The following is a 26,338-nucleotide window of genomic DNA, read 5'->3' on the forward strand; positions in this document are numbered from 1 at the left end:
GTCCATGACACTGGTCCACAAGCCAACCTCCACCATGGCTGGAGACAGACACCGATACAGGACAGCAGCAGAGAGAACACAATTCTAACGAAGCCAGTCATGACCACACTGAGCATCCAGGGTGGGGAAAAACAATCGTTACCTTTTGTGTTTGGCTTTTCTTTTTGAATCATTCTGGAGACAGCTTCAGGGCATCCGAGGGGCCCTTACTGAGGATTTAGTGCAGGTTGCAGTTCTATGGTGTCCCACATTTTCAGATCCTTCCAAGAGCACCATCCCTAAGCAACCTTTCTTCTGCCATTAGCGACGGCCCCTCGTAACTCGTGTTACTGGGCGAACTCCTTTCTGCGGCGAGGAAGGGGAAGGACAAAGGCAGTGAAGGGAACCAAGAGATACATATACATTAGTGTCCCACAGTTGCTGTAACGAATTATCACAGAGGTCAGAAGTCCCAAGTCAAGGTGTTAGCAAAGTTGGTGCCTTCTGGAAGCTCAGGGAAAATCCACTCCATGCCTCTCTCCAAGCTTCTGGTGGCTGCTGACCACCCTCGGCATTCCTTGGCTTGCAGGCACATCACTCCGGTCTCCCCTCAAATACCTGTAAGGACACTTGTCATTGGATTCAGGGAGCACACTAATTCAGAATAATCTCATCTCAAGATCCTTAACTTAATTACATCTGCAAATATCCTTTTGCTGAATAAGGTCACATTCACAGTTCCAGGTGGACATACCATTTGTGGGGGAGGGACACCACCATTTAATCAATACAACGTGTAAAGGAAAATCAAGTACACCTGAATAAGAAAGGCAACCAACACCTCCACGACACTTGTAGGACAGATAAAATAGACTGCGATTGTGAGCTAGGAGCAAGATATTAGATTAGAGTCTTAGTTCTGTCAATAATGGTGATTCTGTGATCTTGGCCAAGACCCTACCTTTCGTAGGCCTGATTTCTGCATCTCCGAAAGGAGGAGATGAACTACATGACTTATTCCAGCACTGCTGCTCTGGTTCCACGGGGGCAGCCTTTCCTCTAACCAGCTCTCACATGTGCTCGTGTGTGCAGACACATGCGTGCAGAGCACTCCCTGCCCTCTGGCAGATCAGGCCAGACAACTCCCAGACCCAATCGTGATTTCCACACTGAATCTAGAATTTATTCTTTCTCATATGGGGAGTCTGGAAGCTAGCTTCCATTGTGTCATGTTTGACTTGGCTGGAGAAATAAATTTGGCAGTGCTTAAAAATGCCACACCTTTATATTCTGAGTTTTTCCACAATCTTGGGATCCTGGATTTTGGAACGCTTCTTTCCTATTTTCCAAATGAGTATTTCAGTCTCAGTCTTCAGCGTGCCCGCTGCTCTTTCTGCCTCAGGAGTGGTCCACATTTTAGATGGTGTGTCCCGGCCCTGGTAGATCACTTAAAAAGGAGTGATGGATAAGGGAGAGAGGCTTGGAAATTTGGCAGCATCGTTTCTTCATGGAACTGATGGTTTAATGACCAATATTGGAAAGTATATCACAATCCTACTCCAGAAAACATGTGTGCATTTAATTTTGGTAGATTAAGTGCTCCTTATTATCCTATCCTTCTACATGTGAGGGCTGGGCAAAGGAAGGGTTTAGTCATGGAATCATAGAATGGACGAGCTGGAGAGACTGACTGCAATCTTTTCTGTGTGTCTGCATTTTTTGAAAGCCTAAGTTCTGTGAGAGTACAGGAGTCTCGTCCATCTTGTTCATGGCTATATCCTCAGCACCTAGCTCGAGGTTTGGCACATAGTAGGCATTCATTAAATTCTGATTATGAATGGAAATGAATGTATGAATCAGATTCTTAAGAGGAGTGCAGCTCATGCAACATCCTTATTTCTGGTTCATTTTCAGGAGGCAGAAATGTTAGTAGGCTAACACTTTCTCTGCTGAAGAACTGATGATCTAAAAATGATTAAAGGTATCAAGGGAATTCTGCTCCTAGTAGCTCTGAGCTCCTTCCATTAAAGAAAATTAGTTAGAAAAATTATTTAAAAAAAAAAATAACCTTCTAGTTACCTGTTTCATAAATTTAGGTATTTTGATGTTGATTTTTCTTAAACTTCTGTCTTTGCCTCCACATTCTCCCTACTGAGCGTCCACCCTAAACACACACACACACACACACACACACACACACACACACACACACACACACACACACACACGCAACAGCAGCAGCAGCAGTAGCAGCAGCTGGGGAAGGTATGGTCTCTTTGTCACCAGATCCTCGCCTACAGAAACAAGCAAGGTCTTGTGCCGCCACCTAGTGGAGCCTTGTCATCCCTGCAGTTCCTCACAGCTTCTGAGGGAGCCGAGGAAAGCAAGCCGCAGACATAAAGTACTCTGAAAATTGCCCAGTTCGACAAGACCTCTGAGACCCACTCTGGAAGTGACCCAGAGGAGAAAGGAAGGTGAGCTTGGGGATGTGCCCATCTGTGGTCGGTGCCCTTCTTCCGCAAGGATAGGTGGCCAAAGGCTGCCCTGTGTGGGTGACCCTGACCCGTCTGAAGGAAGTGATGTCATGGCCTCCTCAGAGATGCCTTTGACAAGGAGGGTGAGGGTGGGGAGAGTGGAATGGGTGCCAGGGTGAGACAGACGGTCCTTGTTCCCTGGGAAAAGTCAGGAGTTGTTTAGAAAAGATCGCTTGCCTCACTTTGGACTCTCCCTTTGGGCGTTCCTTTAGCGAATTGTCCCTTGGGACGGAGAAACTGGAATGACTGTGGAGGACACAGAGAAGGGTCAGCAGAGCGGCGAGCAGAGAACAGGGACCAGCAGAACTCAGCAGGCACTGAGCAATGGCATCTGATGAGGAGATGTTTGGGCCACAGCATCGAACGAGGCTCCTAGGAGGAGACCCTCTGGAATCTTCCCACATGGTCTCGGGTTTCCGAGATCCTTCAGATCTGGGCCCCAGGAAGGAGGTGGCGCTTGGAGACAGAGGTAAAAGATCAGCACCAATCAGACACACACCAAAACTGACATCTTCCCCCAAGTTCATACATCATCCTGCAGGTACCATAATGAATGGCACCCTTGTGTGACATCACCTTTCCTTTGCTAATTTTATGTTTTCACATAAATAAATATATTTATTTCCGATGTGTATGTACTACATTGGAAGTTATCTTTAGCCCTGGCTCTGAACTTTACCCAAGATATAGGTCTGTGTAAGCCCTTTTCAGGTGCCTACAAATTCTGCCTATAAATTCTTAGGTTTCTCCACTTAAACTCAGCTTGCCCTCAGCTCTGCTCTTCATGCTGCTCCACACCCACTGACCTTGCCAAGTATGTTCGAAGAGCAATTTATTCTGACCACTCTGTCCTTACTCTATTCCAATCTGGCTCTGTCCTTACCTTTTCATGGAAACTGCCCTTTTAGAGACTGCTCATGACTTTCTCATTGCCAGACCCACAGGCCTCATTAATAATAACATGTCTGGTTTGATATTTTATACAGTCACAGCCCCTGGTGTTCGAAGATGTAACTTTATTTTCCTAGAACTGACCTCAGACCAGCAACCCAATATCCAATGTCTGCTTGGCAGCAGAAAATGTAGCCTTCCTAATTCAGGATAAACTCAGACAGTTCTGTTTTAAAACAGGATCAAATGTGGTCTCTTCTGGGTAGCTATCCAGGAGTTTCCCTCTTCTTATGCCCTCTACTTCTTTTATGCATCTGGAGGTTGGAACTTTTGCGTCACCCTAATTTGGGGGGTGGGGGAAAGCAGTGTCCAGCGCATCATGATGCTCTGTCCACACCAGCTTCCACTGACGGGCAACTCTTTCCACATGGTCCCATTGTCATGAGCCAGCATCAGTTCCCGATGTCCAAGTTTCCACCATCACCTCCCTTTGCCTGCATCCTCACGATCCAGACTCCAGCTCCTTCAGGTCTATTTGTCTGGTTCAGCACCTCTTACACATCCCTCTTAGTAACCACAGGAACTTTTCAGATCTTTCCCGACCTTGACAAGATGCCCAGGGGTCTATGTGGCGACCGTAGACTATGGCTGCTCTGCTCTTCCAACAGTATTCTGGATGTGACAATTCTCCTAGGAGTTGTCCTTCTCCCTGGGACATTCTGAAGCCACACGCCCTCAGCTATGGCTTCTTTGGTGGCGTTAAATTTCATTGACTGTGACTACAAGAGAAAACACATTTCACATCACGGCTGAGTACACGTGCAAGACACAAATGAAGCAACAGCCTCATGAAACAATATTTACCGTTCCTCCTCGCAATGTATTCTATTTTCTATTCCATTCACTTCATTTCTTTTCATGCTGGTTTTAACCTAATACATCACTTTTATGATCCAAGAATAGGTCTCAACCCACAGTTTGAAAAACACTGCCCTCATAGAAGGTTTCCATGGTCCACTTCCCCTGGGGCTTGGTTCTGGGCCCCATACCAAAAATCAGAAAACAGTTCCACACTTGTTTTTTTCTAAAAATGGACAGCTTTCAGAATAAAAGAAAATCCTGTCTTTCAAGATGTTGTCACAACTATAAGTTTAAAATAAATCCATTCAGATATTCAATGGACTTTTATTCTCAGCTTTATTTTGTGTCTGAGAACAATGTGTATAGCATATGACAGAATGGTAGAAAAAAGGCTAGTTGGCATCCAGAAGCACAAAGAAACAAAATCTCAGTTAATATTTCCAAACACTGTATGTTCTATTGGTAATAGTAATAATAACAGCTAGTAACGATTGAGTTTATATTATGGGTCAGACACTGTGCTTAGCATTTTACACTTATTATTTCAGTTAATCCTCATAACATCTTGATGATAGCTACAAATATTATCTCCATTTTACAAAAAGGAAACAAAAGCTAACCTAAGTCCGACCCTTCCCTCCACATCTCTCCTGTCCATTTCTTCCTCTGTGCTCACTCCAGCTCTGTAAGATGAAGGATGGGACTAGACTCTCTCTTTCAGCCCCCAAAGAGCCCAACAACCCTGTCAAAGGCACAGCTGCTTTCTACTAAGTTTGAAAAGCAATGGTCTTATTGCAAGGTTGCAATTCTACCTGCACATGGTCCCTCCTGTTCTCAGCCACTCCCCAGCCAGGGCTCCCTGTGCCCTAGAACTTGAGGTCACCCACACTCTTCTCCCCACCTTGAAGGCACTGGGCGTCAGCAACCTGAAGGCCCTTATGGGAAATGCCTATAGTAACTTCTCTTTATTTTTTCTGAAACCCACATCTATAAAAGGGAAAAGATGCCTGGATAACGCAAACAAAAGATAACTACCAACTATTGATATTTTCCCTATTTGTTTAGTTCATTCATTCAGCAAATACTTATTGAATCTATAATAGGCACTATTCTACATACTGCTGGAGATTTGGTGAACAAGACTTGCCATTTTGGAGTTTACATCCTGTAGGGGCTGATTTGGGGGGAGGACAGACACTGACTGATACTTTTCAACCTTCTTTTAAATCATAACTTCCCGGAGGAAATACTTTTTGCACAGTAATGAAGGACATTCCTTATCCCCCTCCTGTGCTCCACGCAACAGAATCAAAAGTTTTGTAGAACAACACTTATTATGTATAAAGAAACTAAAAACACAAAATTATTAATTTACTTTTATTATTAATTACTAATACTTGAATGAAGTTTAGAAAAAAAATTCCCAAATAAGCAATACAAAAACAAGAATTAGGCAAGATGTTATTTAATGCATAGGTGTGCTTGTCTGCTGCTCAGTTTATTCCAGTCCAGAACATAAAGGACAATACTTCATGCATAAACTCATGAGATGGTTTCTCTCCTTTGTTTTAATCAGTTTTAATGGTTGAAAATCCTGGTTCATACAAATAGGTTATTTTGAATAATAGTATCAATGCATTCTTTTTACCTAGCAATGAAAATGCTTTGTTAATCTTACTCTAAAATGATGATGAATTTACTGTTTTGTGATCATTCTTTAATGCAAACTAAGCTGCAAGAATTCATTTGCCTCTTTTTTGGGCACCAAGTTTAGGTCTTTTGACCTAAAAGAAAATGATTTTTTCCATCTGAAAAATTTTCCTATTATTTATAATTTTTCTTCTGGTAAATAATGGCTACACGTTTAAAACTGAGAATTGAAATGTAACAGTGTCCCTAATTTTATTTCAGTCCCTGTCTACTAACGTCCTCTTCAATGTGTCACAACAATATTGGGAAAAACAGGAGCGAGGGTGGTTGCTTAAGTCTTAACTTGCCATGACAAAATGCCTTTTGGAATTCTGGATATGTTTGACTTGCTGAATTTTATTGTTGTTTTCTCCATAAAGTTATCACTGTAAGTTCATTAAAAATATCATCAGTTAAATATACCAATTTGAAATCCCAAACCTCATCTTTGACAAAGAGATTACCTGCCAAATGACATTGCTTTTCAGCGAGAAAAATGTGACTGTCATTATGAGTTTATTAACACCGCTCAATACTTTCCCCTGGATTCCCTCAGGACAATCCGTGAACTTCAGTACACTCCAGCAGGAGGGCCTGGTTAGTTGCAACCTGAACAAAACACATCAAAATTTTAGCTATTCAATGACCCCTCTTTGACAAATTTAACAACCTTCACCGCGTTGGGTTTTTTTTTGTTTTTTGTTTTAACATTTCCATGAGATATAGCAGAATTATTTTTAGAGATGCCAAGTAGAATTCCTATTGATGTTGATTTCTAAGCACGTGTTATTAGTAGCTTTTAACAATAACAGCTTTGTTATGTTTTCTAGCCATAACTGCTGACTCCTTTACTCCTAATTCCTTTGTTATTTTTCCACTTTAATAGATATTCACCAATGAGGCATTTTTTTTCCCAGTTTTGTAAATATGTCCGATCCAGTGCGTGTGAAGTTAAACAACATCCTTGCCATCTTGCATAAACTAGAAGAGTTGAATAACATACAGCATCCATCCTCTTTTTGGGATGGACCTCGAGCTCTCTATTGGATTTTAACTACACGAGAAACATGGCTTTGGAAGGTTCTGCAGGAGTGCAGATTTGACTAGAACTAGTATAATCCCAAAGAGTTGTAAATTTTATCAGCTGCTTTAGCCTTAAAAATCATATGCATTACATCTATTCATGTTTGAAGAGTGATTTTTCAACATCTGTGTAAGCCATTTTCTCTTTTGCTGAACCATATGCAACTAAATCTCATTAACAGTCTGTAGAGCAACTATGAAATTGTGCAATAATTTTTCATCCTTTGTTTTCATTTAAAAATGTTTGAGGGGCTGTTGACAAGTCCAGCATGCTGTGTTTCCAAGTGTCCTATTAGTTTTGAAGGTGTCATTGCAAATAATATATTGGAGTTTGTCACTTTGATTGCATTTTACACATAGAAAAAATGTTTTAATCTGCCTTCTACAGTCTTGCACTCTTCTTCTTAGAATGCACCTCATTCTAGATGAACTCGAAGCTTACTCTTATGGTCAATGTTTTCCTCAACATTGTCTCTATTTACAGTTCTAGATACCTGGAGCTTGAACTTGGGCATTCTTCTAATTTTCTAATAGTAAAGAAAAATCATTCTTTTTCTAATAGTAAAGAGAAATCCCATTAAAGGGAAATGCATGCCAATGTAATTAGATATATATATTTGATGCAAGCCTAAAACATATCCCACTTCATAAGGTCCTTTTTAAAAGATGCTTTATGATGAAAGCAGAATAATGTTATTATAAAATATAGACTCTGTTAATTGTCCTATAATGGTGATGGTCATATTCACATCATATATCAGAAAATCAAATGAGATAGTTGTTAGCAGAGGATAGAATGACTTGTATTCATCTACTGAAACTCATCATAGCTTTCCATTAACTTTCTTATTCTATTCATAGCAATTGGATGCAGTATTTCCAACAGCATTCACAGTTCTTACTAAAAATCCAGTGATGTGTTCTCATACTTTCCATTCCATTCCATTCCATTCCATTCCATTCCATTCCATTCCATTCCATTCCATTCCCTAGTCTCCACTACTCTACTTTTTGTTTAAAAATTAAGTCTGGTTGTGAGCTGTTAGCTTTACAATCTACTGATGCATTGTGTCTTGCAAATAGATTGAGTAATGCTGGCATAGATAGTAAATATGAAAATAAATAGGAAGTTCAGAGACTGGTAGTGCTATAGAAAACTATAAGTGAACAATGGAATAGAATAAAGAAGTGACTGGGCAGGGGTTAATTCTGCCTGTGTGGTCTGGGAAGAGGTGACATTGACTTGTGCTCTACGTATTTTAGACTACTGATAGGAATCTATTCATTAGTATTTGTGGGTCATTTAGACTATATTATTTAAAATGTGCATATTACTTGCTAGTTGTTTTGTGTATATTTGGTGAATCTACAGCTAGAATGCAGCTTCTTGCAGGAAAAGTCTTGTTTTTTTCACTTAAAAAGAAGTCTCCCCCAGCATTCAGTTTTGTGCTGTGTGCAAAGTAGATGCTGGACAAATGCTGGTTCAAAGATGACTGTTGAGAATCACCGTAAATTCGGGCCTCCATCCTCATAGGTGGAGCAGATGAGAGCCTGTGCCAGGTGGTGAGAGTTGGGAAAGCCCTTGAATCCTTCTGAATAGCTCTCCATTATCGCCTGTGCCCGAAATTCCATAATTAGAAATTCACTCCTTTGTCTTTAAGTCTTTATCAATTAAGTCGTAACAACCATTTGTGGCTCCACTGAATGAGTATAATTTCTACAACTGAGTCATAGTTGAGTTGGCCTGGCTAATCCTTCCTAAGCACCAGTCCTGCAGTCTGGAGTGTGGCTGCAGGTGCTCAGGGCTGCCTGTCTGGACAGGAGGCCCTGCTGGGACACTCAGGCCCCTCCCACTGAGACGGCCAGAGGAAAACCATGCCCAGGGCAGGTGCCTGATTAGTGGTTTAGTATTAAAATAATGATATAAAGAGTGGCTGACCATTAATTACTCACATTTCCATACTAATTTTGATTTTTTTTTTTTTGCTTTTAAAGAAATACAATACCAAGGAACAAATTGGCTTCCTTGTTTAAACCTCCATTATCATCAATTTTGCCCAATTTACTCAAGCCATGGTTTGCTTCTCAACTCCACAGAGGATTCTCTCTGGTTTTACTGTGCGGTCAGAACAGAAGCCTTCTAAGGCAAGGCAGCTATGGCCACGCCTGGCCCCGGGACTGGCCGTCTGGCTCCAAGGCAGGGATTCCCAGGGGCCCGAGACTTCCACTCTAACACAGGCACAGATCTTTGAAGGCTACACATATCTGCCTATGTGTGAAGCACTGACGAGAGAGAATTCCTCCCCATTTCTCCCCACCCTCAAAAAACCCCCCACTTTCTCCCCAGTGTTTAGACTCTGACACTGGTTTTCTCCAATTTTCTCACCTCTCACTTCCAACAGCAACATAGTCTTCCCATCATCTGTCCCTTCTGCTCCAAATTGTGGCCAAAAGATGTCTATGCTCTTTGACAAATGGTTTTGGGGAAAACTGGAAATCCACATGCAAAAGAATGAATTTGGACCTTACACCATATACAAAATTAACTCAAAATGCATATTACGCCCAAATTTAAGAATGAAAACTATAAAGCTCTTAGAAGAAAACATAGGAGAAAAGCTCAATGATTTGGCAATGATTTCTTGGAAATGACACCAAACACAAGCAACAAAGGAAATAGCAGATAAACTGGACTTCGACAAAATTAAAAACTGTGCATCAAAGGACACAATCAACAGAGTGAAAGGGCAACCCACAGAGGAGGAAAATATTTGCAAATCATATATCCGATAAGGGGTTACTATCCAGAATATATAAAGAACTACAACTCAACAACGAAAGGACGAACCACCTGATTAAAAATGGGCAAAGGATTTGAATAGACGTTTCTCAAAAGAAGATACATAAATTCTCAATAAGCACATGAAAAGAGGGTCAACATCACTAATCCATTAGAGAAATGCAAATCAAATCACAATATCGCCTCACACCTATTAGGATGGCTACTATCAAAAATCAAACAAACCAAACCCCAAATAACAAGTGAGGTAAGGATGTGGAGAAATTGGAATCTTTGCGCACTGTTGGCAGGAATTTAAAATGGTGCAGCTACTATAAAAAAACAGTATGGCGGTTCCTCAAAAAACTAAAAAATAGAATTACTGTATGATCCAGCAATGCCATTTTTGGGTATATACTCAAAAGAATTGGAAGCAGAGTCTAGAAGATATTTTTGTATACCCAGGTTCATAGCAATATTATTCATTACAGCCAAAAGGTAGAAGCTACCCAAATGTCCGTGGATGGATGAATGGAAAAAAAATGTAGTATATATAGTCCGTCCTACTGTTGTTCTGCATTTTTATATTCAACCAATTGCAGATCGAAAATTTTTGAAAACAGATGTTATGTTGTTGCTGACGTGTACTACGTAGTTAGGCTTATTCGTTGTTCATCTAAAATTCAATTTTAATTGGGTATCCAGTAGTTTTATTTGCTAAATCTAGCATCCCCACGTGGGCCTAGTTACTAACACCTGCTTTGTGAACATCATCCTGTACTTTGTGAACAACATCCTGCTGGAGGTGGAAGCAGAGGAGCCGAAAGAAAAGATAGGACCAGTTCTCAGAGAGAGAGTTTAAAGTCTGGTTTCCCAGAGAATTTTGCAACCAGAAAAAAGAATCTCCTGGACCGTTTCCATGGGTGCTAGATTAAATTTCTTAGCGCAGCCTGTGTTTTCCGGCTGCCTAAGGCAGCGTCGTCGACATTGACCTGTTCATAGAACCACCAGAGACACTTCTCCCCTGGGTAGTCTGATTTCTTCCGTTTAAAGACAGATCCAGATGCCTGTGGTTTTAACAAGGGCCCAGGTGAGATTCTCCTGTTCAGGTAAGCCTATGGAGCTCCGGGAGGCATGGCGTTGGAGGCCTCTGACAACACTCGGCATAAAGTCACTGTCCCAATTATGTCCCTTTGAGGTCGCTTCAGATCTCCGTTCTTGTACAACCCATTTAAAATCATTGGTATACATTCTGCAGTGGTGATTATCTTTTAAGTCGTTTTACAGTTTATCAAGTCCACCCCATTTGTTCTTCACTATAATTCGCAAGGAGAGCAGGGAAGCTCATTTCCGCTGAGGACAGGGGCTAAGTTCACACAGCGAGCTCGGGGGCAACCAGGGATGCAAAGCCCGCCCTTTTCCCACCCCACCAAGCTACCGCCTTTCTCCTGCAACACGTACGCAGGGACCACTGGGGTAGGATTTAGAGGTGACCTCGAGTTGCAGGTGACTTCCGCTCCCAAACCCGCCGGCAGCCCCAGGCCTGCAATTAAAAACGCCAAACGGGTGGCGGAGAGGTCCGTGTATGGCTCTGCAACGGGAACCGGGAGCTCAGCGGAGAGCGAGGCCTGGGGCCCCGGCCGCACGGCGCCAGGCACTCCCGGGGCGCAGGGGCGAGAACGCCCTCTCGTGGGTCCCCGCTGGCAGTGCGGCCTCCTCGCCACAGCCCCGGCCCGCTGGCCGCCTCCCAGCCCGGCCGCCGGGAGCGGAGGGGAGCGGGGGCGCGCGGGCACGGCGGCAGGGACGCGCCCCCAGCGCGCGCGCGCGGGGCCGCTCCGCCAACTGCCGCGCGGGGGAGAGAGGGCGGCTGCCCGGGAGGCCGCCGCCGCCGCCGCCGCCGCCACTCGCAAGCGCGGAGAGGGGTGCCGGGCGCGCGCCAACGCCGCCGCTGCCGCCGGGGACAGCCCGGAGGTGGGTAGCCAGTGACCGTGGCGGGTCCCGGGAACGTTGTAGGTGACCTTTTTTTTTTGCTTTGGTTGACTCGGTTGAAAAAAAAAGAAATGCACAAGACGCTTTCCGTTTCCTACCTCGGCTCCTACGTGCGCTCCCGTGGGCGGGACAGAGGAAGTGCCCGGTCTGGCAGCGGAGACAAAGGCGCCGGGGGCCAGGACCGTGCGCCGCGGCCAAGGCTGCGCTCCCGCCCGCCGCGTCCACGCATGCCCCTGCCAGCGTCCCGGGTTTCCCTCCCGGGTGCGGAAAATTGCGGACGCTGGTCCCCTTGGCCGTGTTAGAAGTGCGCCTGCCTGACTGCTGCGGCTCCAGTGACCCCCAGAGTTAGAGATGTCTTTAGCTTTCTACTCTCCGGACTCAGTTTCCCTCTTTTCTTCTAAATTTAGCCTTTAGGTGGCACCGATCTTTGTGTGGAAAGGATGTCCTCCCGCAATCCCTACCAGAGCGAGCGGGAGAGGTACTAGGATGGCATCGATCTTAAGAAATGTGCTGCTTCCTTGGTTCATGGCTCTGGGATCAGGGCAGTCAGGCTGGTGGGTTGGCTTTCTCGGTGGTTTGCATTATCTGGGGGTGAGACTCATTGTTTCTGTCCCTTTCTGTTTTGTACCATTCATCCATTCATTCACAGAGCTAGGCATTTACTTCAGTGTGGTAAGTGCCGTGGGAACAGAAGTCGCTCAGTGGGAAGACTTCACTAAGGAGGTGGTGCTTTTCATACTGGAATTTGAAGAATAAGCATGATCCTCCGCCCCCCGACTCTTTTTTACTCCCTCCTTTCTTGGTGGCAGTCCCTAACTAAGATTACATGTTGGGTAAGGACAGTCAGTTCTGACCTGAAAGATTCAACTAAAAGTAACAGGACGATGTGTTTGTCAGGTGCTTTAAATACATTGTTTCTAAACGTTACAGTAAATAAAGAAAGGCTTAGAGGAGAAGCCAAAGCCACAAACTAGGACATTTGAGTAGTACTCCTCCTTCTGGATCAAAGTGTGCTTCATCTACTGTTTACTTTGTTCCATCCTTGGGAAATAGGTTATAAAGGCTAACTTAGGGTGAAGCCCAAGTCTCTGGAGAGAGCAGTCATTTCTGTGGGTGGCTAGATGTTGGTGGAAGCTCTGCAGGTAACATCAGGAACTAGCCAGGGTGGGCCTTACTCACCTGTGTGTCTCCTGCTTCTAGTGCAAAACTGGCAGTGTTTTATGTTGCGCTGGAATCCCCTGGCTTGGATGAAATCCTTGTTTTCTTGTAGGGGTTCTTTGCCTTTTTGTGCCATGGACCTCTTTGGAATCTGGGGAAGTCAATTTTTTAAAAGGCATTGAAAAATACATAGGGTTACAAATTCTATAGAAGCAAAGTTATCAAAATAGTGTGGAAAAAAATTGTAATAAAGTATTTTATGTGGTTATTAATTCGTTAAGTAACAAAATGCAGTTCTGTATCAAATAACTCATACTTTCAAAGTAGTGATGCCCATATAAATGATATTTTGCAGTATTTGTAATAGCTACACTGTGGTATGAAAGTATCTTGTGACTGTTACTGGTGCGAATGTCACCAGAAATGCTCTTACTACTTTGATTAGTTGTCCACGTTTATAACCAAATGGAATCCTGAATTGCAGTTAGAGGTTTGTGACAATAAAGATGTTTGAGAAAAATAATAAGTTTATGGCCCCCTGAATTCTCCGTGTGGACATCTTGGAGGGAATCCGAGGTTACAGACACTGCTTAGTGACCATTTTTCTTCTGAGGTCTTACTGTCCACCCTAGATCATTACCAATAGCTATTTCCTTCTCCTTCAGTTAGTGTTACTTCTTGATCAAGATCACAATTATTTCTGTCAAGAGGGAATTGCTGGATTGTTCACATTCTCTGCCTGCTCTGTTCTTTCTGTGGGTAATTCAAGAATATTCCTATGATAGTAGATGTGTGTCATGTAGCACACGACAGCCTTTTTCTTTCTTTTTTTCTTTTTTTTAAATGGAAATGAACCTAAATGGCGTATAGTATTATCAATTTCAGGGAAGAAAAAGGAGTTATCACTACATATTCCACAGACATTTAAAAGATTTTTAAGATGTTATGAATAATTTTACGGTAATACATTTGAAAATTCATATGAAGTGGACAGATTTTTGAAATATGCCTTACCTAAGACATAAGAACTAGAAAATCTAAGTAGTTCTGTATCTATTAAAGAAATTAGAAACCTTTCTATAGCAAAATTTCCTGGCCCAGATGGCTTCACTAGTGAACTATTACAAACATTTTTAAAAAACGAAAAAGAGAAAAAAAAGGAACACTCCCTGGCCGCTTTTACGAGGCCAGCGTAACTTTGTTCAAAGGCTCGATAAGGACATTACAAGAAAATTATAGGCCAAACTCTCACAAAAAAGATGTGAAAGTCTTAAAACAATGTATTGGTAAATCAAATCTAACATCTATAAAAAGAATACTAAATCATCACCAAGTTGGACTTATTCCAGGAATGTAAACTTTGTCTATCTTAGAAAATCAATAAATGTAATTAACCACATACACAGAATAAGGAGAAAAAATATTTGGTAAAATTCAACACCTGTTCATGATAAAAACTTCTTGCAAGCTAAAACACTGTTTAGAGAAATTAAAGATTTAAAATAACGGAGAGGAAAAAAATTAAAATAATGGAGGGTATGTCATTGCTCCGCATAATAACTCTATGGATTCGGTATAATTCCAATCAAAACCTAAGCAGGTGTTTTTCAAAAATAGTTAATAAGCCAGCTCTAAATTTTATTTGGAAATTCTAGGCAGTCTAAGAAAAAGGGCAAAGTTGGATGATGTAAGCTACTAGATCGATATGAAGTATATTGGTTGGCATTGGCACGATGCTAGACAGACCACAGAACCGAGTAGAGAATCAATAAACAGGCTCACACATAGTGGCCTCTTGATTTATGACGCAAGCAATACTGCAGTGCGGTGAAGAAAGGATAGCCTTTTCCATAAGTGATGGTGGGCCAGTTGGATATCCATATGGACAAAATGAATCTTGATGATCTACCTCATTCCATATACAAAAATTAAGATACCTCATACAGCTAAATGTGAGAACTAAAATAATAAAGCTTCTTCTGGAAGAAAGCAAAGTAAAAGATATTTATGACCTAGATGCAATCAAAGGTTTATTGAATGGGATACAAAAAGCACTAATTATAAAGGAAAATATTGGTAAGAACTGTTCATCTAAAGATTCCATAAAGAGAGTGGGAAGGCAAGCTACGGAATGGGCGAAGGTATTTATTTGTAATGCACATATCCAATAAAGAACTCATACCCAGAATGCAGAAACGACTACAAATCGTTAGGAAATAGATGGCCAGCCCAATAGAAAAATGGCAAGTCACTTCATAAAAGAGAATCTGCAGATTTTTAAGAAACATTTGAAAAGGTGGTTAACCTCATTAGTTATTGGAGAAATGCAAATTAAAACTATAATGGGCTATCAGAGTGGCTACAATCAAAGAGACTGCCAGTGCTAAGTGCTGATTAGGATATGAACAAGCAGGAACTCTCATACATTGCTGATAGGTATGAAAGATAGTATAACTGTTTTGGAAATTGTGCTATCACTTACTAAAGGTGGGCATACCTATCTCCTCTGACCCAGCTACTCCATTCTTAGATAAACACTCAATAGTAAGGCATATATAGAGGCATGAAAATACATGTAAAAGAATAGGCAGAGCAGTATTTTCATAATGGCTTCAAGTTGGAACAGCCCACATGTTCATCAATAGTAGAATGGACAAATGCATAAATAAGTTGTTTATACAATGGAATACTCTAAAGTAATGAGAGTGAACAAATTACTGCCTCACATAAAACATTGGATGGACCTTACAAAAATAATTCTAAGAAGAAAGTAGACACAACAGAATAAGAGCTATGTGATTCCATTTACGTGAAATTCAAAAATGGGCAAAATTAAGTAAACTAAGGTGATAGATATTAGGCTAGTGGTCACTTTTAGCGGAGTTATAGGAAAAGATGGAAGGAGTTTCTGAGGCATTTAATTTTTTATCTGAGTCATAATTACTAGAGTGAGTCTGCTTTTTGAAAGCCTTATATATTTTTTTTTCTTTAAGTGTATTTTAATACAGACTTTACTTAAACTATTGTAAAATATTTGGTTCATTCAGATGCCCCTAATCTAAGGAACCACATTTGGGGGATCTCACAGATGGGATTTTTATGTTTTATCTTCACAAATGGCACAGTTCCTAATTCTCGGTAGGAGCTCATGGATATTTGTTGAATGAAGAATCAAGTCTAAGATTTTATTATTTGAAGTACTGTTTCTGAAGAAAGAGAGGTGACAGTCTTACCCTGTTGTCTTTCTGCGACATCTGGAGTTTTGGGTTCAGCTCTAGGTTCCTATGCTATAAAGGGACAACTGACAGAATGGTGAAGGGTCTGGGAACCAAGTCACTGAAGAAATGGTTGAAGGAATCATGGATGTTTTTCCTGGAAGAGGGCTTGGGATGAAGTGGGCGGCATTAATTATCTTTAAGTATTTGAAGGAGTATTATTGGAAGGCATAATTAAGCCTTTTTAGTATAATAGCGATACTATTAAAAACAACAAGAATAAGCATTTCATAGCTTCCTATGCCCAACGTGCTGTTCTACCACTCTGTAAACTCATTTCATCTTCACAGCAATCTGAGAGTTGCTGTTATCTTTATTTTACAGATAAAGAAATCGAGGCACAGAAAGTAGCAAAGCTGGTATTCAAACTTTGGCATTCTGACTCCAGACTCATCCTCTAAACCATCACGTGGTCCTGTCTCCATGCCTTAAGTTCTAGAAGGTACAAAGGACTAGTACCAGAAGATATTTTAGAAACAGAGGGGCAGATTTTGACTTAGTTTTAAAGAAAAAACAGGATAACAATCAGAACTGCTTAGAAGCAGAGCTTCCCTGCCTTGTGATATGTCTGGAAATGGTCAGGTAGATTATTGTAAAAGGAATTCCCAAACTGGCTGCAGTGGGACCAGACGGCACTAAGGTCTTTGCTGACAGTGAAATTCCGATTTGAGAGAATAATTGTTTTTTTTCATTCTGTCTCTCTCTCTCTCTCTCTCTCTCAACCTCCCTCAACCTTTTGACATTTTGTAGAACAAAGATTCATTGTGAAATGTAGTTTTTCCACTAACATTTCAGATTTTATTTTTCAGGAACTCTGACACACGGATATGGTAGGCCATGTCCCCGCCCCTTTCTTAAGGGGCCTTTGCTGCTCTTCCCATAAAGAGATAAAATCTATCTTCTCCTCTTCCTTCAATTTTTACTTGCTTTGACCAATAAAATGTTTGGTGGATTCTGGAGCCTGATCCTTAAGTGACCTCGCACCTCTTGCGTTTGTGCTTCTGAAACCCCAAAGCTTGTGCTTCTGAAACCCCAAAGCTACCATACTGTGAGGGGACTCATCTACGGAAAGGTGAGTGCCCACACGGAGGAGAAGCAAGGCACCTAGCTGACAGCTCGCACCAAATGCCGGACGTGTACGTGAGGTCATCTTGGTCCCTCCAGCCTCCTTTGAGCCATGCGGTGGCTTATGAGTGATGCCAGGCGAGATCAGCAAAAGAACCACCCAGACTGCCATCCCACAGAATCATGGGAAAGTATAGATCTTTGTTGTTTTAAGCCACTGTGTGTTGGGGATGGCTTACTATGCATAACTGTGAAGCATAGCTGATACTTGACATTTTGGTGTATATTTGGAAGTAATGGCACATATTCTAAAATATTCCTTAATTCAGCCTTTTGCCCAGTCCAGCAGACTTTCTCCAATCTATCTAATCATTCCTCTGTGTTGCCGCAGCCTTTCTGGGTTTGGAGAAGTGTTTCCCTTAGTACCTGTGGCTAGAAGAATAAGACTCTTTTTGAGACTCTTAATAGGGTTTGGAGAAAACTGCGATGATAAAGGGCATGAGTCTAGACTTGAGTTTTCTGTCAAAAGTCATGTAATTTATATTCTGTGAAATAGGTTTCGGTTTCATTAAATTGGACCCTGGAAAAGAGCAAAAGTTTCATACAGTGTTTGCAAATGTGCTAGAATATTGCCTTGCTATTTGATTTTCTTCAAAGCTGCTGTTGTTTGAGTGGGCATGTGCTCCTTTGCCTTTATTACTTTGTGGTTTCCAGAGTGTTCATTTGTCCCTAAATTTAGAATTATTTCAGTTTTACTCAGCTCTTATCTCTGTGTAACTGCTGACTTTCCCCTCTTCTATCTGAGCTAAATCGGTTGGATTTAGTTTGTCTTTTTCAGTAAATGTCTTAAGGAATGTATGAGTTAGATGTTTCGCATGTATTTTGATTACATCTAGTTGATTTTCAAATTTTCTTTGCTTCTTAGGGAATATATAAATTTTTTTTTTGCATTTATGTAGCTTATATTACTTTCTAGCTTTCCTGATGGATTGATTTCATCCTAGATATTGAAAAAAAAAAATAAATCGGGTGCACTCTGCAAGAACAGGAAGAGGGAAGGCTCCGCAGTTCGACTCGGAGCGTATGAATCTGAGCTCAGCTGCTTGCTAGTTGTGTGATTTGGGGGCAGGTATCTTAACCTTTCTGGGCTTTGGTTTTCTGTTGTGTTAAATGAAAATACCAAAATGACCAACTTCAAAGAGTTGTTATGAAGATTAAATGAGATAATACTTGTGAAGTGCTTTCTCAGCACAGATAATCTGTAAACAGTACTTATTACAGTACAGCTGTCATTGAATTATGAGAAAACCCAACAGAGGAACATTTCAGTGTAGGACCTTGAGCGACGTTTGTTGGTGGAAGTGGCGGTGGCGATGGGGCCATCAGAGGGATCGTTAGCATAATGCTTACAGCACGGCTTTATGGTCCTGGTGTGGGTGAGTATGTGGCGATAGCCCATTTAGTGCTAGATATTAAGATTGAGGAGCAGAAACAGTTTAAAATGGAAATATTGGGATCCATTCATTGCATGCATCGAAAATAAAGATGAAGAACTTTTGGCATGATAATGGAGTTTGCTGGGGGAAAAGCATCTTACAGACATTACGTTTATGCAGATGTCAGCCTTTGGCACAGTGAGCTGTACTCTTCTGCCACGATGAAGGAACAGGGTTTCTGCTCGTAAGAGAGTGGGGGTTGGAAACTTGGGTTCTGGTTTTTGCTCCATCGCTGGCTCTTTCGTGTGCTTGGGTAGATTGCTCCTTTTCCCTGAGCAGGATTCTGATTCCTGAAAAAGAGCTAACAGTCAGCCCTCCCGGTGAGGATGGCATCTTTGAAAGTGGGCGGAGTGTAAAATCACAAGGTACGTGCAAATGGAAGTCGCTTCAGTTTAGAAAAAGCTCTGTGAGCTGAGGGATTCTTGCCATCTACGTCCAAGATTTTATTCTGAGTTCTGTAGTTCCCGGATGAATACTTTTTTGAAATACCCAGCTTTGAGCTCTAATACCCAGTACAGAGGTAAAGTTTCCTGTGACTCCAGGCTGACTTCGATCCCAGGAGAACCTCGGCTGTGATTTCCTCCCAATACCCAATATCAAATGCATTTTCCCTTTGTCTTCACTTGCTTCGAATTTCTCACTCCTGTCAATATTTAGCTGTGGTCTTACAGCTTTGGAGTTTCTGTTTTTTATTCTTCGTTCCTCCCTCCCCCCGTCCTCCGTTTTTGTCATCCAGTTGCCTCCTCTACTAGTTAGGTGGTTCTAGCACTTTCTCTCCACTTCGTGCTGAGGGCCTGACTCACCCACCTCCCTGCCTCCAGACTCTGCCACAGTGTCAAAGGGCTCCTTCCTGAAGCCTCACTCAAACAGTTAAATGTCCTGGCCCACAAGCCCACAAGCCTGAGGCTTTTTCAGAAAATCAGACCCCAACTTGTAATCATTTCTGTTTAAGACCCTCTGCCACTCGGCTACTATTTTTTGCCTAACCTATCCTCATGGTTTCTTCTTCACAGTCCTGACCAGTGTTCCCACTGAGGTGGAGGTGTTCTCAGACAGGTCTCTCCCTCATCAGACATCCAGTGACCCTCCTCAGCTCTCCCATATCAATGGTACGACCTCACTGATGTAGATTGGCCAGGTAGACTCTTACTTAAAAATGGACCGTGTTGCTATAGACTGGCTATTTCCTATAGAAATAATGTTAGAAACGGTGTTTAGTTTCTAGGCTGTGTCACAGATGCCCACCCAGCCAATAATGTTTCTGCAGGACTGAATCTACGCATGAAAAACAAAAGTGTTACTTACCCCTTTGAGTAAGGGCGTCTTTGATTTCATCAGTTGCCTGTGCCTCAAGAAGAGCATGCTCGTTGAGAGAATGAGGAAGAGAAACTTGAGAATTTTCTGAGAGTGTTTTGGAACCTTTGTGCGTTCGACCGTTTTTTTAAAGTTCTAGTTCTAGTCCCAGATGTACAACTTTCCTTGTCTTTGATACTGTTGTGTCATTAAATCCTTTAAAAAACATATCTACTTTAATTTGCCGAGTGCACCGCTGAAAGGCACAGAAGAAAAAAAAAAGCAAGGGGAGGAATTTTTTGAGATAAGTGGGCAAGAGTTGAAAAGGGAGCTGTGAGGAAGAGGTCTGTTGAGAGGAACGTGTGGGTGTCTGGGTGGTGGTGTCGTTTGGAGGTCGCGGTCCTGGAACTGTGAGCCATGACCGAGGAAAGTGAGAGGATTGTATACAACTCCTTTGGGATAAGGAAAGCGGCGGTGAGGAAGAGACTCGGGGCAGAGAGCTCTCTGGGTGGCCTCCAAGGACAGTCTGTTTGTTGTCCAGGTGGCCTTGGGTCGGGTGTGGGAAGGAAGAGTGGGACATTAGAGAGCTTGCTGGGTGGCCCGCCTGCCGAGGGAGGCCGAGAGGCCAGCGGGACGTCCACCTCCCACTAAGTATCTAGTTCCCCGACAGTTAAATCATTGATGCAGAGGAGCAGTCCTAGAAGAGGGTGTCCTTGGAAAGCTACTTTTAGTCTCCAAGATTATGTTCAAATTCCGGTAGCGTTTTTTAGGGGGTTCAGCTCTTCGCTAATCACAGATTCTTAAGTGAGGAGGTCACATCCAGTATAATCCAGTGTCATCGCCGCCTCTTTCCAAAGGAGAGACACCGTGAAACCCAGAGAGTAAAAGTGAATCTCCCACTGAAGGGAAGACCACCACGTTTCTACAAAGTTCCAGAAAGAAATTTTAAGGTAGTCTAGGAGATGCCAGGTATTTAAAAATAAAGCGACTAGAAATGCATGACGCTCGGACTGGTTCTGAAAAATAGCAAGGAAACCTGAGAGTGAGCTGGCGAAGTTCTAGGAATCAGAGCGTTTGTGATTAAAAGCCCGGTGTCTGCTTTAGGGTCTCAGGTTGCAGGGGAAACCCAGGCCGGACTGACTTTTGAGGCTCTCTGGTTGGAGGACCACTGACTTCTGACCTCACATTTTATGAAAGCCGAAGTTTATGTCCTTTCCTGTTCTGTCTCACCTCAGCCTGAAGAAAGGGGTTTCTGAGTGGCAGGTTCTAGGCCAATATCTCCTTGAACTGGCATTGACGGCACCAGCTGTGGCTGAGGGGTCGGGTGGGTGTCCAGGGGTCCCAAGACCTGGATTTGCTCCCTATCTCAGTTATTTCTGACCTCACATGTTTCACATTTGTCATTCATAAAATGCCGACCTCCCTTGCTCTACCTACTTCACTGGGCTTTCGTGAAAATGAAATGAGATAACGTGTGAATTCTGATTTTTGGCATTGCTGTCACATGTTAGAAGTGCTTGCTTGAGGCTTCAGAGTTTGCTCTTAATTTGGCATCCACAATGAGACATATTTGAAAAGTTGAAGTAAACCAATGAGGGCCGTAAAAGGGCTACATTTACCTAGCTTTTGTTATTTGGGAACTGATCATTTTATTTTCAGAGTTTTAGGACCTAACTTTCCATCACCTGCTCTCTTACTTAGAACGTAGACACGGCCGCCATGACAGAGAGATCTAGAATAGCAGAGGCTGAGACAACCTAGAAGTGCATTTCTCGAGAAGTAATAGTCGCAGAGGGCAGATCTGGAGGAGGGGTGGTACATGGAGTCAGGGATGAGGCACTTCTATCATGTTTTCCCACGTGGCTTTTGCCTCTTGGTCCAAGATTCCAACTCTGCCCAGGAGGAAGATGACCACAGCCTCACAGAATCAAACATCTACACTTGCCTACACTATGGAGATGAGCTCGGCATCCATGTGATGAGATAAAAATTCAATTACTGTGTAGGAAGAGAGACTGAATATTGCAAGGTGGACAACGAGCAGTGTCTGCCACAACTGCCTGGGGTTGTGTCATGAGCTTCCTTTGCAGAAGTGCACAGAAGATGGAAGACAGAGCAGTTTTCATAAGCTCGTTCTTATGAGCAGCTATGGGATGACATTTGAGGGGGAGAGCGAGGAGGTTAAGGCTGATGGCTCAGAAGAGGTTGGAGATGATTTGTGCTTTTCTTTTGTTCAGGCTTTTGAAGCCAGTTTTTTATTCGTGGAGCAACTTGTAGGTCCTTCTTGCTACATCACATGCCCTGTGCTTGGTGCTGGGGACTCAGAAATCATGGTCTCTGCTTCCTAGAGGTTTACTCCACAGGGGCAGACAGGTGTGTCAGGCAATGAGGACAGAACTGTCTGGTGTACACTGCGATGGGAGGCAGATGGGGGGCTGTAATTGCTCAGAGGGAACCTGCCTAGGCAGGTTCGTGTGTGTGTGTGTGTGTGTGTGTGTGTGTGTGTGTGTGTGTGTGTGTGTGCTGGCGGAGGATGTTTCACTGGGTTATATCTGTATCGCCTGGAATAGCGATGGGTCCCTAGGAGAGCGTGTGAACTGACTGGTGGTAAGATGCTGTTCTCTACTGTCATATCCTTGGCTTGATGTTTTTATTTCTCTTTCTCTTCCTAGAAACTCTCAAGTTGGGCATTGGGACCTTTTGTCACAAGGAGCAATGCTGCCCCGATGGGAACTGTCTTTGTACCTGCTTGCTTCTCTAGGCTTCCACTTCTACTCTTTCTTCGAAGTTTACAAAGTCTCCAGAGGTAAGCTCCAACTATTCTGCACTTGTATCCAGGAAGAAAGGTGGGAGGGAGTGCTTAGAGGTGGAGGGTTCAGGAAGGTGGTCTCATGGGCCTGAGGTGACGTGGGCCCCTCTTTGCTTTCCTCTCCTCTTGGACAGTTTGAATCAATGGTCTGAGTCAGCGGTGTTTTCCACCATAATCTGGGGTCTTTTAGGTGATCCTGTGGCCAGTCTTCTGTATTAGGGTTTGATTCAGTGGCTGTTGAAGGCCATGGAGGGGATTTGCATTCATAATTTGCGGTAACCGGTTAAATTCCCCCCACTCCTCCCCCACTATCACTCCTCACAGACATGTGGAGGCAGCTTGTGGTGTTGGAGGCCCAGACTCCTTTCATCTTCTTGTTCTGCTGCCTTTAGTGCTTTTGTATGTATTTTCAAGAGGGATCATCACCAAGTCCATGTACCTGCCCATAGGAAGGAGGTTGGGAACCCTCCTGTCCTTAAGGGCAGCTTGGCTAGTTACCCTGTCACTTCCCACACCCAGTTGGCCAGCACCGAGTTCTGTGGCCACAGCCTAGAGGCTGAGAAATATAGTCTTTATCTTAGTGGTCATGTACTACTTAAAACCTCCCCTGCTGTGGAAAAAAGTTTTGGAGGGACCATGAGTGATCACTTCCATAATCAGGGACAGTCTCCTGGAGTGATGGTGAGCCTTCTCTTGAGGAAGACCAGGAGTCAGCCACATAGAGAGGGAGGCAGAGGATCTGTGGACAGAGATGAGTTTGCAGGCAAACGGACAAGCACGTGCAGTGCCATCAGGGTGTGAGAAAACAGCATGATCTGGGCACTGCAAACTGCTCCGTAGGACGAGTGTAGAGTGTGGAGGGAGAGTGGCAAGTGTTAAGCTTAGATCAGAAGGCGGGGATGGTTGTGAAAAGCCTTATATATTCAGCCGAGGAGACTGGACCTTATCTCGAAGGCAGGGGGGTCTCCGAGTGTAGTTGTGGTCCATGGCAAAGGTAGGTTTTGGGAAGCACAGTTGAGAGTACTCTGCCCTCAGCATCTACCTCCTTGTGGATCACTGAGACTGACTGGGATAGGCATCACCAGGGTTGACCTTTCTCCCATTCTACATATGTCCCTCTCAAAGCTGTAGGCTTGGTTGCAGAGACTGCCCATCTAAAGGAGGTGAGGACTCTTGTTGGGCCAAAGCTGTCCAGTAGCTGCATTCCCCTGCTGGAGCCTCTGAACTCCCAGGGCCCACGTAGAAGGAGCTAACCTGCTCTATGTCAGGCACTGTATTAGGTACTTAATGTACTTGTCTCTTTCAATCTTCAGAACAGCTCTATGAGACGATGTATTACTTGGAAGACGGGCTTGGTTGCAGAAACACAGCCTGCAAAATAACTGTGGTCCAGGGCTAGCATGGTGTCTAGAGAGTGTCAAAGACCCTGGTTCCTTCTACCGTGTTTCTTGCCATCCTCAACATGGAGTTCCACTTAATGATGTGAGGTGGCTGCTTCAGAGCACGACCGGAAAGTTGCTTATCATATCTGTTCACACACTGTTCACTAGAACCTAGTCCTGTAGCCACATGGACTGTGAGGGAAGCTAGTAAATGTAACCTGTGGTTGATGTGCCACTTATCCAGCTAAACTCAAGTGTTATATTATAGAGGAAGAAAGAAAGAACGAATATCAGTAGTTAATCAGCAGGCCTTTTCCTTTATGGGTGTCTTGGTTACCCACAACTTCTTAGCAAACCGTCCTGCTGCTTTGCGATTTCTTATCTCTACTGTTCTGTGAGATTTTTTCCCCCTTTTACATAGACATATTTTGAAGAGTAGTTTTGGGTTCATAGCAAAATTAAGCAGACAATAGAGGTTTACCATATACTTCCTGCCTCCGTATACAGCCTCCCTCACTATCAACATCCCACAGCAGAGTGAGACATTTGTTATAGTCAATGAAGCTGTGTTGACAGACTTTTATTACTCAAAGTCCATAGTTTGCAGTAGAGTTTCTTCTTGGTGTGGTTCATTCTATGGGTTTTGAGAAATTTATAATGACATGTATCTATCATTTTAGAGTAGAGTAGTTTCACTGCCCTAAAAATCATTTGTCCTCTGCCTTTCCATCCCTCCCATCCTCCAAACCACTGATCTTTTTTACTGTCTTCATAGTTTTATCTTTCCCAGAATGTCAGATGGTTGGAATCAGACAGTATATAGCCTTTTCAGATTGATTTCTTTCACTTCGCTTTAAGATTCCTCCATGTCTTTTCATGGCTTGTTAGCTCGTTTCTTTTTAGTGATGAGTAATATTTCATTCTCTGATGCACCACAATTTATCCATTTGCCTACTGAAGAACATCTCGGTTGCCTCCAAGTTTTGGCAATTATGAATAAAGATGCAATAAATGTCTATGTGAAGGTTTTTGTGTGAGCATAAGTTTTCAATTCTGTTGGGTAAGTATCAAGGAGCAATGGCTAGATTTTATGTAAGAGTATGTTTATTTTCGTAAGAAACTGCCAAAATTCTTCCAAAGTGGATGCACCATTTTGCATTCTCATCAGCAATGAATGAGTTCCTGTTTCTCTGCATCCTTGCCAGCATTTGGTGTTGCCGGTGTTTTGGGTTTTGGCTGTTCGAATAGATGTGTAGGGGGATCTTGTTTTAATTTGCATTTCCCTTATGACATTTGCTTATTTGCCCTATATGTATCTTCTTTGGTGAGGTGTTTGTTCAGGTCTTTTGCCCATATTTTAATCGGATTGTTCATTTTCTTATTCTTGAGTTTTAATAGTTTTTTTGTGTATTTTGAATAACAATTCTTTATCAGATATGTCTTTTGCAAATATTTTCTCTTAGTCTGTGGCTTGTCTTCTCATTCTTTTGACAGTGTCCTTTATAGAGCAGAAATTTTAAATTTTAATAAATCCAGCATATCAATTCTTTCTTTCGTGGATTGTGCCTTTGGTGCTGTGTATAAGTCATTTTGATGGCCACGGTCATCTAGAGTTTTTCGTATGTTATCTTCTAGGATCGCTATAGTGTAGTATTTTATATTTAGATCTATGATATTCATTTTGAGTTAGTTTTTGTGAAGGGTGTGAAGCCTGTGTCTGGATTAATTTTTCGGCATGTGGGCATACAGTTATTCCAGCATCATCTGGATTTTGCACATCTATATCAAGATGATCATGTGATTTTTCTTCGCCTGTTGATGTCATGGATTTCACTAATTGATTTTTGTGTTTGGTGAGATTTTTTTTTTTTTAATAAACCTGGACTTGACTCACCTGGGCAGTTCTTCTGCTTCAGGTGTTGTTGCCTGGGGCTGCCATCATCTGGTGACTCAGCTGAGCTGAAATGCCCAAGATGGTTCACTCACATGGCTGGCTGTCAGCCCTCAGAGTTCAGCTGAGGGCTGTGATTCTAAGTAGCTCTTCACATAACATTT

At 42.7% G+C, this 26,338-nt stretch overlaps 1 protein-coding gene and 2 long non-coding RNA genes across 9 annotated transcripts in view; 2 read left to right on the top strand and 1 right to left on the bottom strand.

The window, feature by feature from the left end:
• Positions 1 to 2,296: 2,296 nt before the first annotated feature.
• On the top strand, positions 2,297 to 9,428 carry LOC120608499 (uncharacterized). The gene is made up of 3 exons (XR_005654410.1): positions 2,297 to 2,453; positions 2,726 to 2,982; positions 9,033 to 9,428. It is a non-coding gene; the product is annotated as an uncharacterized LOC120608499 (long non-coding RNA).
• On the bottom strand, positions 3,510 to 12,045 carry LOC120608498 (uncharacterized). Of its 3 annotated transcripts, none has more exons than XR_005654407.1 (4): positions 11,904 to 12,045; positions 9,424 to 9,527; positions 6,419 to 6,563; positions 3,510 to 4,183 (listed from the first exon to the last, which is right to left on the bottom strand). It is a non-coding gene; the product is annotated as an uncharacterized LOC120608498 (long non-coding RNA). The 3 variants fall into 3 exon arrangements; XR_005654408.1 differs by lacking the exon at positions 11,904 to 12,045 and adding an exon at positions 11,255 to 11,563; XR_005654409.1 differs by lacking the exon at positions 9,424 to 9,527.
• HHAT (hedgehog acyltransferase) overlaps positions 11,651 to 26,338 on the top strand; it is a 177,253-nt gene continuing 162,565 nt past the window's right edge. The window contains exons 1-2 of one of the 5 annotated variants that reach the window (XM_039870324.1): positions 11,651 to 11,829; positions 22,765 to 22,898. In XM_039870324.1, coding sequence (XP_039726258.1) covers positions 22,808 to 22,898 — 91 coding nt within the window. In that variant the 5' untranslated portion in view covers positions 11,651 to 11,829; positions 22,765 to 22,807. Of the gene's footprint in view, positions 11,830 to 22,764; positions 22,899 to 26,338 lie in introns of those variants that run through there. The other 4 variants (XM_039870323.1, XM_039870325.1, XM_039870322.1 and 1 more) reach the window with 4 other exon arrangements.

This window comes from Pteropus medius, unplaced genomic scaffold (genome assembly GCF_902729225.1).
Source record: "Pteropus medius unplaced genomic scaffold, Ma_sr-lr_union100, whole genome shotgun sequence".
NCBI classification, from domain to species: Eukaryota; Metazoa; Chordata; class Mammalia; order Chiroptera; family Pteropodidae; genus Pteropus; species Pteropus medius.